Genomic DNA, 16,564 nt, shown 5'->3' on the forward strand with positions numbered 1-16,564 from the left:
AAAAAAAAAAAAAAAAAAAAAAAAAAAAAAAAAAAAAAAAAAAAAAAAAAAAAAAAAAAAAACTAGTTAAAAATCATATGGAGTACTTAAATATTTATGGTGTTTTTTCTTTTACACTTTCCAGAAAGTTCCTTAAATTTCTCATGGAACACGGGGTTTCCAACATCTTCCATGAGACAACAAAATGTTATGCAGAGCACAGGATCGTGGATCATCAACTTACCCTTCTTCCCCACTCATGTGCCCGATCAATAAGGTAAGAATATTCTAAATCTTCAAAACACTTTTGCAAGGAAGAAAGAGGCTCATTGAAGAAAACAGGGAGACAAATTTTGGTGAGATCTTTTCCAATGTTATCTTTAATCATTGACCAAAGGCTAACACCCTTCTCCTTTTCAACTGGATCAGGTAATTTCTTGCGCCGCTTAACATGTGGATAATTAGTTCCAACAGACCTAATTGATGGATCCACCTCTTCCTCAGAACCAACTGCACGAATGCCTTCATCCGAAGAAAAAGATGATATCCTGACAGATCCATTGCTTTTGAACGAACTTGACGATAAAAAATCTCTCGTATCAAAAAAAGTGTTCTCATCATCATCTGTTTCTTCCTCTGCAGCATCAACTCGCTCATTGTCATCATCAGATTCAGTTACACTTGCACTTGCATCTGTAGCAAGATAAAAAAGTTGAGGGAAAAAAGAGTAGGACATGTTTCCAATGACCAAAAGAATTGAGCACATGTTTACAAACACATATCTGGAGTAAGAAGATAAAATGCATCATAAGCCAGTATTCAACGTGCTTATGCTAAAATATTTGTATGTAGGACCCCAAAACTGTCGAGAAAGAAACAAGCATTAATAGCAAACATTATCATCATACATATTATATAGGTGAGAATATAAATTATAAATAAGCCAAATTAATCAAATCCAGTAATGCTGCTTGAGAGAAATCACCAAGGCTACACTTCACCTCAATTGATCAAATCCAGATTCAAGTCTAGTGCTAAGCTCATAACCTGTAGGGTTTCATAAAATTTTCTGCCGACCATTTTTATCTTCATTATAGCATATCAAGAAAACAGAGGACGATAAATAAGTGTCAGATGTCATCATTAGAAAAACAAAGCTACAGTTAACACGAAGTAAAATCTCTTTTCACATAACCCAAAACAACAATACTGTCATATTAAAGGGAAATGTGACAGGCCAAAAGATAGTGATACAAAATTAATTTAGTGTGTTGACTAGTAAAACAATGATTATATAATCATGCAGCAGACAACTCACCACTGTACTTTTCCAGCGGACCAGGCAAAGCCCCTGGCTCATTGAACTGTCTCTGGCTCTCATCAACTACTGTATTCTCCAAGTCAACCTTTTCTGTCTACACAAGACAATAAAGAGTAATTTAAGCATAGCACAACGGCCAAAAGAAAATGTTGAATGAAATGCAGAATGCAAAATTTTGAAGGATGGTCAGTCAGTGAACTTCTATCGGACTCCTACTGTTATTGTTTTGATTAGAGGTCTACTTAATGCTAACAAAAAAAAAAAAAAAAATGAATTTGAGCTATTCGTGGAAACTAGAGAATCAAATTCAAGGAATAAATATATGTGTTTGAAAGAAATTCAATTAGCTCAAAAATGAAAAAACAAAAATTGAATAGCTCAGGTGTGGGGAAAAATCAAAAGTGACTAACAAATGGTCTGCTTGGATTAAGCCTAACAACAATGCTTGGTGTAAGGTTGAATCCAAATGACGTTCAACTTTGATTAGTCTTAATATTATAATTATATATAACTTGCAGGAAGTGCATGCATTATCGGGAACAAGCATATAAAACCTTTTCCAGCTAACTTAAACCTTCCGGCAAAGCAATCAAGAGATCCTAGAAAACCCATTTCCAAAGAGAAAGCACAAAAGGCAAGCAGCAGAAAATTTCACTATTCTTGGTGAAGAAACCCAGGAATCGGAATAGAAATGTCTTGGTAAGAGAGTTTTAGCTTTCAGCTGCGAGTAGGTGGTACGGGTATCTCAAGAAAGGAATAAATCTGAAAGTTTTGGTATACTTGTTATCTGCTAGGAATTGTGGACACTATTTTAAAAAGAGAGTGAATGGCAAACTCAAAACACGCTTTAAACATACGTTCTAATATCAAATTGAACGCAGGCAAGCTCTGGATTTTGCTTCGAAGTGTCCAATTTCAAAATTTCGAACAGATGAGATACGAGAGTCAAGACACAAGGAGGCCACATTTAGTAGGAAAAAAAATGAAAACAAACAAACATGCAAATAAACTTCAATCAAGGACCTGTGTAAAATAAAAATGGCAGACAAAAAACAAATGTTCCTAGATAACCAAATGGAATTATGCGAGAAGAAGTGGGAACTCTAGTTTTGTCGTTTGAAAAGCTTTGTGCATTTTTGGGACATCTGGCTTCATTTTGGGTTTGTTACATGGAGAAACGTAATTACTCTACAATATTTTAGCATGCTTCAAATTCAACATGCAGTGAGAATAAGTATGTGTAACTAGTAAAATATGACAATCTCTGCGTACTACACAGAGCCAAATGCCACCCATCTGCTACACTATCAATAATGGACAATCAGAATGATTGGATGAAGAGATGTACACCAAAGCTAAGGGTTTAAATAACCTGCCTAGGCCTACTGTTAGTAAATATTGTCCTCTTCGGGCTTTCCCTTTCGGCTTCCCTCAAAATTTTTAAAATGCATCGGACTAGGAAGAGGTTTCCACACCCTTATAAAGAATGTTTCGTTTCCCTCTCCAACTGATGGGGATCTCACATAACCAATATCTCAATGGAGCTTAAATCGCCCTATGAAACCAAGAACACATTTCGCAAAATGGTAGCTAATTATTAAAATTGGGAAATTTAAGTTCATACAAAGTTACAACAGAGTATAGGTACAAACTCAGATTCCCGAACAGTCTAACGGAAGAACTACTGGAAGAGGAAAATATACACAATCTCTAAGACAGGCTCCGTAGTGATTTAATGAAAAGAAAAAGTTCCAATAGTAGCAGGAATCAAAAAACAATTCCCAATTTGATTCATATGAAGTATTCCAGATTCAGTTTCAATGTACCTCTAAGTGCCGCAGTGTGTCAATAAGTTGCCACTGCTTTTGCTTGAGCAACAAGAGCTGGTTTTGCAATGCAGCAAACTCACTCTTCATAATGTTTTCAGTGTCCTGAATAGCTGTTTCATTGACACCCTCTTCTAAAAGCCGCTTTCTAATCCTGTCTGTTGACACAGACAAGAAGTCCTTAGGCGCCATGAGCTCGCTGTTCGACATCCTTGGGAATAGTTCCTTCACTGCCTGCAATGCATCCATCCATGCCAACCGATCGTCGCAGGTCTCCGCACGCAAGTGAAGTCTCTTTGTCCCAGTGAAGATGGAAAACCTCTTATCATCTGATCGGCTTTCTCGAATTGAGGAAACCTGTCGAATGAACAATTCAACAGCCGCGAATGAACCACAGAACCAGAATGAAAATTAAAAGAATCTGCATCCTAGGCATCATTCCTCAAGTCTCATTCACGATTAACATGGAACACAAAAATCTTGAGAGGATTAACCAAATCAATTGTAAGCATGGATGAAGATGTTGAATTTCAGTTAATAAAAAGGATGAAAAATGAGCATGCGAGTCGTTATCTACGGGATAATCCAGAATGAAAACAAACTGACTAAGAAAACGAAGGAAGATGTTGATACGCAATATCAGCACCTCCAAACACAAAGATAAAACGAATGACATGATTCTTGGAGGCGTAAATTATGAAGGAGCAGTTAGAATCGGTGAAACCTTGAGATGAACTTCCCCAAACGGCTTGCGCCTGAGTGGGAACTGGGTGGTATGATTAGAGAACCCGTTCTTATGTCTCGCAATCCTCCTCATTGACACCTCGCCAATCACCTTCGATCCCTTCTCTGTTTCCTCATTGACAACGATCTTATCAGGTCCATGAATCTTATAGTAGGACAAAACGCCATCCTGAAGCACAAACCAGCGTGGACGCCAACCTTTCCCGTAGTTCACCCACTTATAGAGTATACCACAAATACCATTCCCAACAATATCGTTGATCTTAACGTCAACCGGAGGCTCCCTAAAGGAGGAATGCCGTGCAACCATCTCAGCAGCAAAAATACTCCGATGGCTAAGCCGTCCCGCATCGCTACTACTAAGACTCCGATTATGAGAAATCCGAATCGTCGGATCCGATCTGGACGCGACAGAAACTGCAGGAGAAGCCGGTGGAATATGAAGGTCGGGCATCGGATACGGCGGTTTCTTGGACGGAGAGTTATCAGAGACAGTAGAGACACAGCAGAAAGAATGCATAGGGAAAATTTTCAAACAGAGAGGTGAGAAGAGATTGAGAAGGAACCGGAAGTGAAAGCGACGTCGTGGGAGGAGCCGGAGACAGGCGGAGGAGGAATCATTGATTCAAATTGTTGAAACGAAGAATATGGGAAGAAGAACAGTTGGATTAACAAATTTCTTTATAAGGAAGCCGCAAAACAACCGATGGCCATGGAAATCTTGGGCGAGAAGCTCGGTAGAAACGGATTTTCAATTATGGAATGAGCAGAATTCCGATGGAAAAAACAAATAATAATGTAATGTGTTCTTGTTGGTCGAAAATGGAAATTGGAGCTTTGGGGCATCGGAGAGGAAGAAGCTGCGTCGTCCGCTTTGACGTTGGTGCCACGCGGCGAGTGCCGAGGACGCGACTCAATGAGCGAACCAGTTTAAATATGGAGGCCGCCGGACGGGACGGGTAGTTAATTAATAAATTCTTATCAAAATAATAATATATTAATTAATTTCCTTTTTTCTTTTTTTCTTTTCTTTTTTGTTATTTTTTGTGTTGATGGGTTTTGTTTGGATGCGGGTGGGTGTAGGAAAGTTAGAGTGGGGAACGGCGCGGGTTTGGTGGGAGATGTACAGCTGGCTGTGGCCGAGGCGGATCGACAACGTGGGGACCGTCGGGTGAGGGTTTGACGGTAACGGGGCCCCCTCTCTAAGGGCTTTTTCGTCTTTTCACTTTTTTTAAAAAAATTACATAAATTTAGTTATTATTATTAATTTTTGGGATTTTCGTTTTAAAAGTGGTGGATACGGTTTCACGGGATAATTCCTTCTTTAATGAAATGGATTTTTCTTCATTTATTATTATTATTATTATTATTATTTTGTTGGCTTATTTTAATACGTAAATGAAGAAACAGAAATGAATTAATAATTTTATATATTTTTTTGTTTGAATTTATCTTTTTCAAAAAAAAAAAAAAAAACTCGTTATTAAAATTATTCTTTTTTATAAAATTTATATAGGGTTTTTTTTTCTATTGAAAGTTGAAAATTATTTTTAAATAAAATAAAAAAAGCTAAAGGTAAGAATTAAAAATTTTTAACCTAAGAATAAATATTTTTTTTTTAAGAAAATCAATATTTTAAATATTTTTTTTGGGCAATATGACCGTAAATTTTCAATAGAGCAATGACATGTAACGTACATTCAAGTCATGAATATTCTATACTATACTCTTATAGAACCAGTACTTTTTCGACGCAATACTGTTCCTAGAACCAACAAAATAAAATAAATACTCAAAATACATAAATTAAAAATTAAATTTATTATAATTTATCCATTCATATTTTTGGATTGATAATATAGTATTAAAGTGAAGTTAATGTTTATAGGCATAATTTCAGAGTTAATTAATATCCAATTCGTCTACGCTCGTATATAACCTATTTTACTATATCAAGATTAACACTCGAATTTAAAGTTCATTTGTGACGGCAACCACTCAAATTCATCCATGTTGGTGCTGAAGGTGCGGCTGGGGGCTGCCTTAAGAGATATCAATTCAGAGAATAAATATCACCAAAATTTGCTTTCGTCTCTTCTTTGTCCACTGTATGCACCACTATAGATGCATGTGTCTGTGTTCATAATCTTATGAATTTTGCATTATTATTCAATTCAATTCTCTCTCATTTTCTTTCGCCCACAATACTTGAATTAATGTCGTTTTTCTTTCGTAATTATTTCAACTATACGTTTTCTTTTCGTTCTTTTGGGTTGGTTGCTATGTACTTCAATAACTTTTGTTTTCTTTATCAAAATTATGGAGCTTCTCGAGCTAAAAACAACAGTTTAGGATTCATCAGAAACCATAGAGAAATGAGAGAGATACGTACAAAACTAATTGCTTGATCTCTTTCCCTTGGGCTCTTTCTACAATGTTGTGCAACGTCCTCTCACGAATCTATAGGTTCAAGAATCATCAAAGTTCATCAACTTTTGAGGCCAAAACCGACTGAATGAAGACTCGGACAAGGCCTCAACTCGAATTCGATTCTCCTTCTCAACCTTCGAGCACGAGGCCAAACAAACAAAAACTCCACATTTGGAAGGTCAATCCGAACAATCAAGAGTCGGGCTGGGTTCATTATTCAGTAACCAATTGAAGTTCATCTACTAACTTTTCTAGAATACTACTGATAATATATGATATGAACTATGATTATAATTGGGCCACCAAGTAGAAAGGGATAGCATGATTTGCGTGCATTTTTAAGACCACTTTTCGAGATTACGAATTAAAATAATAATAATAAAAAAAAAGTCAAATCAACCGTCTATTGATTGAAAGCCACACATTCCCATTTTTTGAACAATCATTTTTCCCTTTTGTTTTTATGCGTTATAATCAAACTATATATTATAAATTATTGATCAATCGAGTTATACTCAAATAGACGAACTATATCGTTCAATACTTATATTTAAGTCTTCTTTATTTAATATTTAGGTTAAGTTATATATTTTGTCTCTGCATGACTATTCTGATTAAATTAATTTAATATATCAATTAAATCCATATAAATTATTTTTAAATAAATATATATAAAAGAAAATTAAAATGACAGATAGTAAGCAAACGAATGTACCTTTTAATCTCAACCTATACTCATTATTCTATTCTAACATTAAATTTTAAGTCATCTTAAACGAGCGGTATCAATTTAGATTGTTGCATATGAAATTGAAATATAAGAATATGCATAAAAGGACGAAGAGAAATTGGGGTCGGATCGAACCCAAGATCCCTGATCGGTCTAGGCTTGCCCTAGGGTCGACTTCATATGACATCCACGCCCCCAACACCACTCCGTCTATATGATCGTGATTCAACGTCCCTTAACCCTTAAATATTTCAATTAATTTGTTTTAAGGAAAATTTGTGGAACCTTAATTAATATAGAATTATTAAAAATAATAATAATAATAATAATAATAAAAATAAAATAAAATAATACTAATCATGTTTAGTCTATACAAACCTACTTAGGGGATCATAATTAATTAAACGTTATTTCCAACCCCACCAAACATAGGAAAATTTTAATTAATGTTGTTAATTTCTCTTATAAAGTCTTAATCTATACTCACCAATCTTGAATATTTACTTTATATTAAAATATTAATAATTAAATGTCGCTAAAAATACTTATAACAATCATATTAATTAAATCAACATTTATTATATAGTTAATATGAACATAGCTCAATTGATTGACAATATTTATACGAAAATAACTTTAAAATGATATTTTAGTTTATTAGATTTATTGCCTAATCTATTTAATAAAAAATGAGTGTAATAAATATATATATATATATATATTTTTTTGTCGGAGCATAAATTATTAAATAATGTGTAACTTACATTAAAAGAAAATTGAATATATGTTTTTTATTTTTTATTTTTACCAATTTTACAATAAAAGTTGAAAAAAAGAAAAGAGTTGGCCAATTCATTATTTACACGTGGAATTGAAAGGGAAATATTTAAAAAAAAAAAAAGGAAAAAGGAAAAAGAAGTGATCACATGCAGCATGAAAGAGAGCACGTGATTGGAAGGGTGTATGACGTCACTTTCAGTTGACGGTCGGGCACGGAAGTGGAAAAAACAGGAAGATGATAGGGCACTTCTCTGAGCAGATGATCACGGACAGATACTTTTTACTTTGACTATTTTTAAACTCCAGTCAACTAACTTATTCCACGTGGCACCTTTATATTCATTCACCGCATCCCCTCTTTACTCTCCCCTTTTATTATTTATCCTCTTATTATTATTATTTACTAAATTAATAAAAATTTAAAAATAAACAAAAAAAAAAAAAAATTTACTGTCACTATATGAACCAATATTGTTTATCGGTATCTCATAGATTATATATAAATATTTAAATATTACTTTAAAAAGTATTTTTAAGACGGGTACTATCCGTAAAAATATTTTAAAATAATTTTAAATTTAAATTCATGAAAAAAATGAAAGATTTTATTTTATATTATTTTTGGGATAATTGATGATTGAGATGAAAAAGAATATAATATTAAAATGAAATAAAATAATGAAGAGTTGATGGAAGTCTCATATAATGATTAGGGATTTGCAATCCTAATGATTAGGGAAGGAAATCCAATCACTTTTTTTTTTTTTTTTTTTTTTACAAAATCCAAATTATTAATAAAATAAGGAAAGAAAATTGAAAAATAAAAAATAATATAATTTACATAATGTAATAAATAGGCAAAAAGATTAGAAAAATAAAACAAAAAATGTAAAAAACTAATTATTTAAAAAGGAAATGGGAATTTAAGTTATCGAGGCGTTTTTTAAAAACTTTGAAATTAGGAATTTAATTTCGGCGCGTGATAGGTGTCATTTTTAATATCTTTATGGAAATGTGCATAATTCCAAATTAAAATAAAATAATAAAATAATAATGCCAAAAAGAATAAATATGTCATAAAATTCTCTCCAATCTTCTTTGGTCCACTGCGATTATGCCCAGAATCTTTGACTAATCAATAATTTATTTTAATTTTAATTTTAATTTTTTATTTTTTTAGTTATGAGGTGGAAATTTTTATTTACATGTAAAAAGTAAAAATTTAATTTTAGTATTTTTTAATAAATTATCGAAAATACTTTTTTTTAAAACTTTTATTAAGAATTTAAATATATTATTTAAATTTATTCTAGATTTTTTTTAAAAAAAAAAAAATTCGTACTAATTTTTAATTTTAATTTTAGAGTTTTATTAATTATTTTTTATATTTGAGATAAAATATAAATATTTTTATTAATTTAAAATTATAAAGACTTCCTTTTGACCTGTTAACCCACTTTCTCTTTTCTCCCCCTCTCCTTCACCAAAATATTCCTCCAAAACAGTAAAAAGTAAAAGGGTTAAAGCTTAAAGAGCAAAAATCAATCGAACCCGGTCGATATCTCCGCTTTAAAATATAAAATTTAAAAGAATCGATCCGTTGAGGATTTGATTCAGATAAAGATCAATTTGGCTACGATAATTCTGATTCATCAGAAACACGATTTTGATGTCAATGGTTTTAAAAGAAAGTGAAGGAACAAAAATAGTGACCGATTAAAATAGACTTTTTGAAAGTACGAAAGTTTTCAGGGTTGTGAACAAACGAGCGTTCTAAGGATAGTTTAGATCTGACAACACAACGTTGCGACGAGATAACGAGTTTTACAGTAAGGTGAACACAAACCTAGTTTTACAGCAAGACTTCCCCTTTTGCAGCTCTTGATTGCCTCAAACTCTACACATCACGACACTCCCACCACCCAACACAGTGCTGGCATGGCCCATACTCCACCTAAAACAATACAAAGCTGCCTTTTTTGGGGTTGAAGTACATGGGGTCGCCCAAAGTTTGATACCGTTTCATCCCGTTAGGTTCATATCAGCCTAATTATAACTCAAATGGTTAAGACACATATCATCGACTAAGAAGATCATATATTCGAACCTTCACCCAACACTATCAAAGATCTAATCACGCATCATTATAAAATGTTTAGTCTATTAGTATAACTCAAGCTCACCGCTAGTAGAATGCATCTATAGGGAGGCGAGAGGTTTCCACACCCTTATAAGAAATGTTTTGTTCCCCTCTCCAACCAATATGGGATCCTACAATCCGATACACGGTAAAAGCGACAAGAAACTACAGTTCCAATACGAATGACTACAGAGAACAGGACTAAGAGTTTAGAGACAGAACGTATAATTCGACGTACTTTTTTTTTTTTTGTTGTTTATTCAATCCATCCACTGTTTCTCCATGTGGAAAGCCAACCCCTTTCCTTCTTTCTGATAGTGAAACCCTAAACAAAAAGCCCCAACAGCCGTTAGGAATTATACACAGAAGAAGACATACCAGTTTCTGGGTCTGACATGGCGCCTTCCCACAAGAATCTTTTGTCCTTCTGTTCCTTTACACTCATTTGACAGTCGTAAAGTTCAGATAAGTTCTGGCAGAGAATTTCCCAAGTTTCTAACAAAAAGACATGCTCACTGACTGACTGATTATAGCAATTGTGGGGTCAGTGTTCATCAATTGGAAGCTGTCCCACTTGGAATTAAGGCACATTCAACAGGATGATACAAAACTCTAGCACGTTATGGACCATGGACCCTTCTTAGTAAGTTCAAAGATGAATAATATTTACAACTTCAGTAGAGATCTCATTGTCTAATCATAAAAGGTAAAATCTTTTCATCTTTCTTTACTCCACCATAGAAACAGAGAGATGTTCACCAAAAGTAAATGAAAGCAAGTGTCTACTTCTTCTTATTGCATAAGATTCCATTCCATATAGCTCATAGTCAGCCATCTGTTAGAGAATGAACAAGCAGTATTCTCACACCAGTTTGCTCTTGATCAGTCCTTTGAAGAAATCTAAGCTGTAGAACAACAGGAAAATGAGATGATCATCAGATTTGAGATAGATCTTAGCAGTCATTCAAATGCTCAAATTTGTTAAATGCTTGGGGTTGTGAGCTGATGGATGCGATGCAGAAACAGGGCGTGCAGTTCAAAAGGACTTTTAAGGAGTTTATATCAGAATTAAAAATTTCATCCAACAAGGCAGTCACTTCCTTTGCAATCATTATGATTGATTCTAAAGCAGCTTGAAGATGTTTAACTTTATTGACCACTGTTGTTTCTTAGTCATGTATGAATTTGGAATCAATTTCACAGTAAATTTAGTAAATAATAATGATTTAGTTTAGTTATGATACACCTTTTCCTTTTGGAAGCATCTAAGATATACACAGGAAGGGGGAGAAAATTTAGAATGTTGTGTGACCAGATTTTTGGTGAAAGGTTGGGACAAACTGCATACAATGAACTCTCTCGATCTTGAGAGTTAGTTTCACAAAGCAATCGATATGACATAGATGTTGTAATATCACATTGTATCTCCAACAGCCCAAGCCCACTGCTAGCAGATATTGTTCTCATTGGGCTTTTCTTTTTGAGCTTTCCCTCAAGGTTTTTAAAGCGTGTCTAGCTAGAGAAAGGTTTCCACACCCTTATAAAGAATGTTTTGTTCTCCTCTCCAATTGATATGAGATCTTATAATTCATTCCCCTTCAGGGCCTAGCGTTCTCGCTGGCACTCGTTTCTCTCTCAAATCGATGTGGGATCTCACAATCCACCCCCTTGGGGGCCCAACGTCCTCGCTGGCACACCGTCCGGTGTTTGGCTCTGATGCCATTTGTAACAGCCCAAATCCACCACTAGAAGATATTGTCCGCTTTGACCCATTACATATAGTCAATTAAAGCACAACATAGTCCATTAACTAAATCAATATTAGGAATTCATTCAAATACTTAACCTATTTCCATCGGGATGGAGCTCGCACATTTGGTTGTCATCTCCAATAGCTAGCAAATATCCTGTAGGTGTCAACCCCTGTATAAAGAAACAAGCAAACTTGTGATTATGAAAACAGTTCCTGTTTTTAAAACCATGAAAATCATAGAACATAGTGCATTTATGTAACCGCCCAAGCCCACCACTAACAGATATTGTCCTCTTTGGATTTTTCCATTCCACACTTCCCCTCAAGGTTTTTAAAACGTGTTTGCTAGAGAGAGACTTTCACACTCTTATCAAGAATGCTTCGTTCTCCTCCCCAACCAATGTGGGACTCAACGTCCTCGCCAGCACTCGTTCTTCTCTCCAATCGATGTGGGATCTCACAATTCACCCCCCTTTAGGGCCTAGCATCCTAGCTGACACACCGCCCGGCCCCCTTCAGGGCCCAGCGTTCTCGCTAGCACTGTTCCCCTCTCCAATCTATGTGCGTTTTCACAATCCACTCCCTTTCGAGGCCCAGCGTCCTCGCTGGCACACCGCCCGGTGTTTGGCTCTGATAACATATGTAACAGCCCAAGCCTACCGCTAGCAGATATTGTCCTCTTTGGGTTTTCCCTTTCGGGCTTCTCCTCAAGGTTTTTAAAACGTGTGTGCTAGGGAGAGGTTTCCACACCCTTATAAAGAATGATTCGTTCTCCTCCCCAACCAACCAACGTGGGATCTCACAATTTAGCACTCTCCATTACAAAGTTGAACAAGAAATTGATATTGAATATTTGAACAAGACCGCCCCTTTAGGAATAGGATTATCTAACAGTAATAACTACATGACAATTAGCTGCAGGAGACAAGGTCATTTCTTTAGAACCGGAAAGATATAAACAACCACAGTGAAGAGCCAGAAAGAGTAGTGGGATCAAGTCTGCAGTATTCGAGTAAAAACTAGAGAAGACAAAGAATTAGCTATCATTCAGATATAACGTACCTGAATAGTGACTACATTTTCCACTACTTGATCTTCTTTCTTTTCCTGTACAATAACTCTTTGCCCACTACATACAAAGATGTAACAAAAAATTGTAAGAACTACTCGGTATAACTCGCACAGCATTAAATGCCATAAATATATATGTACACAACAAAATGTTTGAAACAAGTGACGTATAACTTGCGTAAAGATCAAACAACATAGTCCATTTCCAGGATGTTTTTGGTTCCCATGACAACAAATGTATAGACAATGCAAACTAAGTATAATCGTGAGAATCTTGGAACAGAGCACATGTTGATAATATATATATAAAAAGAAAGAGATCAATCATCATGAGTTACCTGTGCAACCATGTCTGACAGTAGAGTTCCTCAAGAGCCTGAAACCCTAATGATTCAGAAATGATGAAAACAAAATGGCATTACACAAATTTAGAGTGAATGAGGTCACCAGGGAAATTTAGAAACTGAAGCAGAACAAACTTGAGACTGATAAGCACGACGTGCTACAAAATTCTAGCTTTTTCACGAGAGAACGCGATTAAAAATCTACATCCTAAACGAACAATATCTTATCTCTCGCTCCCTCTCCCTCCAGTGGAAATATTACATACAGCTATGATCTTTACAGATTTGAAGGAAATGTAACTAGAAAATATGGGGAGATTTCCTTCACGGATACTCATTCATCTGAAGTCCACCTATCCTTTATGCCATAAGTAGAAGCAAAATGCATAGCATGCACAAAACCGTAAGGCATCGAACAGCATGAAGTGATAGAATGATGTTCACAACAACATGTTCAGCCATGGGGGAAAAAGAAGAGAAAGAGGGCTAATTTCAAATTCTTTTTGCAAATGGTATTAGCTGCTACTATAAAATTTCATGCTTACAATCAACTCCAGAGCATTGTTAAGGTTGGATTGAAGGAGAAGCTCTAAATCCATGCATGTATTTGACAATGTCTTATCATGTGAAAGACATTAGATTGGCATATGAATACCTTGATTTATGAAGATATCATACAGTCCTTCAAATTTGTTAAAGAAGAATGCTAAGATATCCTCTCTTCTGAACTTGTAAGGTGTACTGGATAAATTCGCAAGAGCTTCATTCAAGCATGTGGTTGGTTTATCATTGTCTACATTTAATCCTATACCTGGAAGAACATAAAGCAAATAAAATATATCACAGCGACGCTAGGCCTTTCAAATTGGTGTAAGGTATGGTATGGAGACTAAGTTTCAATTGGGAAAGGGAAAACGGCCTGGATGGAAGAAAACAAACACAATTACCAGCAGTAACGTTGAACTTCTTTGATCTATATGTTGATGTGCACAGAATGCCTCCAACTTTCAGGCCATTCACATAAAGATCATTTGGCCATTTTATTTTCAAGTCAATGTAAGGTAAACCCTGCAATATGAGAGGTATTAATCTCAACTCAAGTGCAGCCCCATTTACGAAATAATACTTGTAACATGACTTAAACCCCTATCTATTCCTTAAGTTCCTCCAGATTCTTTCCAACAAACTGTTTCCTCCTTCCATGACCAAATGTTTTTCTCTAGCCCCTTCTAAAGTTCTGGTAATTTAGCATATCAGGGCACTGAGACATCCCTGCGCTATTAAATTAACATCACTAGTTGATCAAAATTTTCAACTAGGAGACTGATTATAATAGAGTTGCCATGGTTTAACAATAAGAGTTGCTAATATCAGCCAAAACATGACAAGAGTTACCTCTTTGTCGCAAATATCTTTTACAGCCTCAGTAATAGCTAGAGATATTACATACTGTAGTAGAGGAACTATACGGCCATCTTCCATTTGAATGGTAAAGGAAAACATTAGGCAACCAGGGGGAGATTCCCACAAATTCTTTGATCGACCTTCATTTAAATCCACATAATGATTTACATTAGAAAGATGAATTCCATATCTAACAAACAATGTTACCAGTCTCGCTTATTAGCACCACGCACCTCTTCCCTTGAACTGAACATCAGCCACACAGACAGCTCCCAATGGGAGATCGCTGAAGTTCCTGTTGCAGACTAATAGTTAGCTTGCACGTCGATGAACGAAAAAGTAATGTGGCGAAAAACAAAAAGAAGTCTTCATACACTTACTGAGAAATTACATCTTGAGTTGAAGGAATCCGTGAACACCAAATGAGGAATCTACCAAAAGTATCAGTAGAAAGAGAATTCATATATGAACCAATCTGAAAACCACTTTCCTTCAAAGATTTATCCCTTTCTGAGTGCAAAGAAACCGAAATTTCGATATCGTCTGGGAGCTTCAAAGTGTCATTCCTCTTCAGCAATTTGGCAGTTTCATTCTCAGCCTCTGTTTTTCCACTCAAAACCAACGAACAAGTTGAACTAGTCTCCATTGCTAAACCAGATAATAGAGAGAACAATCTCCCTTTTTCACTCACTTTACTGGAAGTCCCTGTTTTCCAGAAGAAAACCAATTTCAATCCTCTAAACCCTCACCCTACATGGCTGTTCAACTTCTTTTCAGAAAAGAATCATAAATCTTTATGAAACAGTTCGACAAACCTCAGCAAAGTAAAATTCGTTTCAAATCAACATAATGAACCAAAAATATCAGGAAAACTACTTCTAAATATATCGAAACAAGCAAGAAACAAACCTGGGGTGGGCGCTGAAGCAGTTGTATTGATCGGAGACCTAAAAGAGGGAGAGTTTATGATGGAATGAAAGCAGCGGGAGCCTCGCCAGCTGAAACAGCGAAGTGGGTTAGTTAAGAACATGACATGAGCATCTTGTTTCTCATTCAAAAAGCATCCGTTGCGAGATTCTGGAGTTGGTGCGGATAAAACAATATATGGGTTTTATCGTCAAGAACGCGTTGATAAATTGGCGTCATACAGATGCATTGAGGTCGTAGATCGTGAAGACCGCTGGTTCTTGGATATTGAATGTAGTGTAAGCTCCGCCGTGGCCGTGACAATTGCGAGCTCTGCAGACGTATATCGTCCACTGACTCCAATCAGTGAAAGCGACTTGTGACTTTAAAATTCTTTCGGATTCGCCATACGAGACAAGCTCATCTCTTATAAAGTTGGATAACTACGCAAGTATGAATGAATGCCTTTTACGACTCCAACTGCTTCCATTTATTTCAAAGTAATCTATGAATATAAGAACAAATAACGAATTCTAAATCAAATTTATTACAAAAATGCATCAAATCAAATCTATAAATACAAAAATGACGATCAGGCTGAAAACTCAATTTCTCCAAATTCAAATCTCAAATTCATCGGCAAATTACTTGGGTTTCCTAAAGTCATTGAGCAATTGAGTGAAAAAGAAGAATTACATCCAATAGGGTGTATATACACATGTTTTAAGAGAGATTTCGAAAGTATAAGGACTAGTGTCACAATCGCACTCTTGTAACAGTAATCATTTAACACTTGTTTGTTCTAACTAAACAAACAAGTCAGTCGTCAGAAATTCAAACATTGCGAACAATGTCGGCTATGTTCGCCTCAAGTCACGTGAGAAAAGGTTTCGAAAACGTGAGCAAAGATATACATTTGAAAATGATTTGAAGAATTGAAGAAAGTTATATGACTATAAGCAAATAAAGAAATATCATAGCTTAAATAGTATATAACTAGAAAAGTGACAACTAGTCATATTCCTATTACATTTTGAGGCATTTTACCTAAGATGAAAGTATGTAAAAGGAGTTTGTAACGGATATACAACCTAGCATATAACTAAAAAAGTGACAACTAGTCATAGCCCTCTATG

At 35.2% G+C, this 16,564-nt stretch overlaps 2 protein-coding genes across 2 annotated transcripts in view; both read right to left on the reverse strand.

Annotated features, from left to right (window-relative positions):
- The window catches only part of LOC111458659 (oxysterol-binding protein-related protein 1C-like), an 8,236-nt gene extending 3,424 nt beyond the window's left edge, over positions 1 to 4,812 (reverse strand). Inside the window, exons 1-4 of the mRNA XM_023101425.1 lie at positions 3,851 to 4,812; positions 3,127 to 3,483; positions 1,298 to 1,394; positions 224 to 672 (exon numbers count right to left, since the gene is read on the reverse strand). Of these exons, the coding sequence (XP_022957193.1) occupies positions 224 to 672; positions 1,298 to 1,394; positions 3,127 to 3,483; positions 3,851 to 4,390 (1,443 nt within the window). The 5' untranslated portion in view covers positions 4,391 to 4,812. The remainder of the gene's footprint in view (positions 1 to 223; positions 673 to 1,297; positions 1,395 to 3,126; positions 3,484 to 3,850) is intronic.
- A 5,390-nt stretch (positions 4,813 to 10,202) lies between these two features.
- LOC111458666 (biotin--protein ligase 2-like) lies at positions 10,203 to 15,895 on the reverse strand. The gene is made up of 10 exons (XM_023101439.1): positions 15,432 to 15,895; positions 14,903 to 15,227; positions 14,756 to 14,817; positions 14,514 to 14,662; positions 14,066 to 14,186; positions 13,774 to 13,929; positions 13,113 to 13,158; positions 12,766 to 12,832; positions 11,797 to 11,873; positions 10,203 to 10,855 (listed from the first exon to the last, which is right to left on the reverse strand). The coding sequence occupies exons 1-10, from the start codon at positions 15,550 to 15,552 to the stop codon at positions 10,813 to 10,815; spliced, it is 1,167 nt and encodes a 388-aa protein (XP_022957207.1). The 5' UTR covers positions 15,553 to 15,895; the 3' UTR covers positions 10,203 to 10,812.
- Positions 15,896 to 16,564: the final 669 nt, after the last annotated feature.

The sequence above is a fragment of the Cucurbita moschata genome, unplaced genomic scaffold (genome assembly GCF_002738365.1).
Source record: "Cucurbita moschata cultivar Rifu unplaced genomic scaffold, Cmos_1.0 Cmo_Scf00002, whole genome shotgun sequence".
NCBI lineage: Eukaryota > Viridiplantae > Streptophyta > Magnoliopsida > Cucurbitales > Cucurbitaceae > Cucurbita > Cucurbita moschata.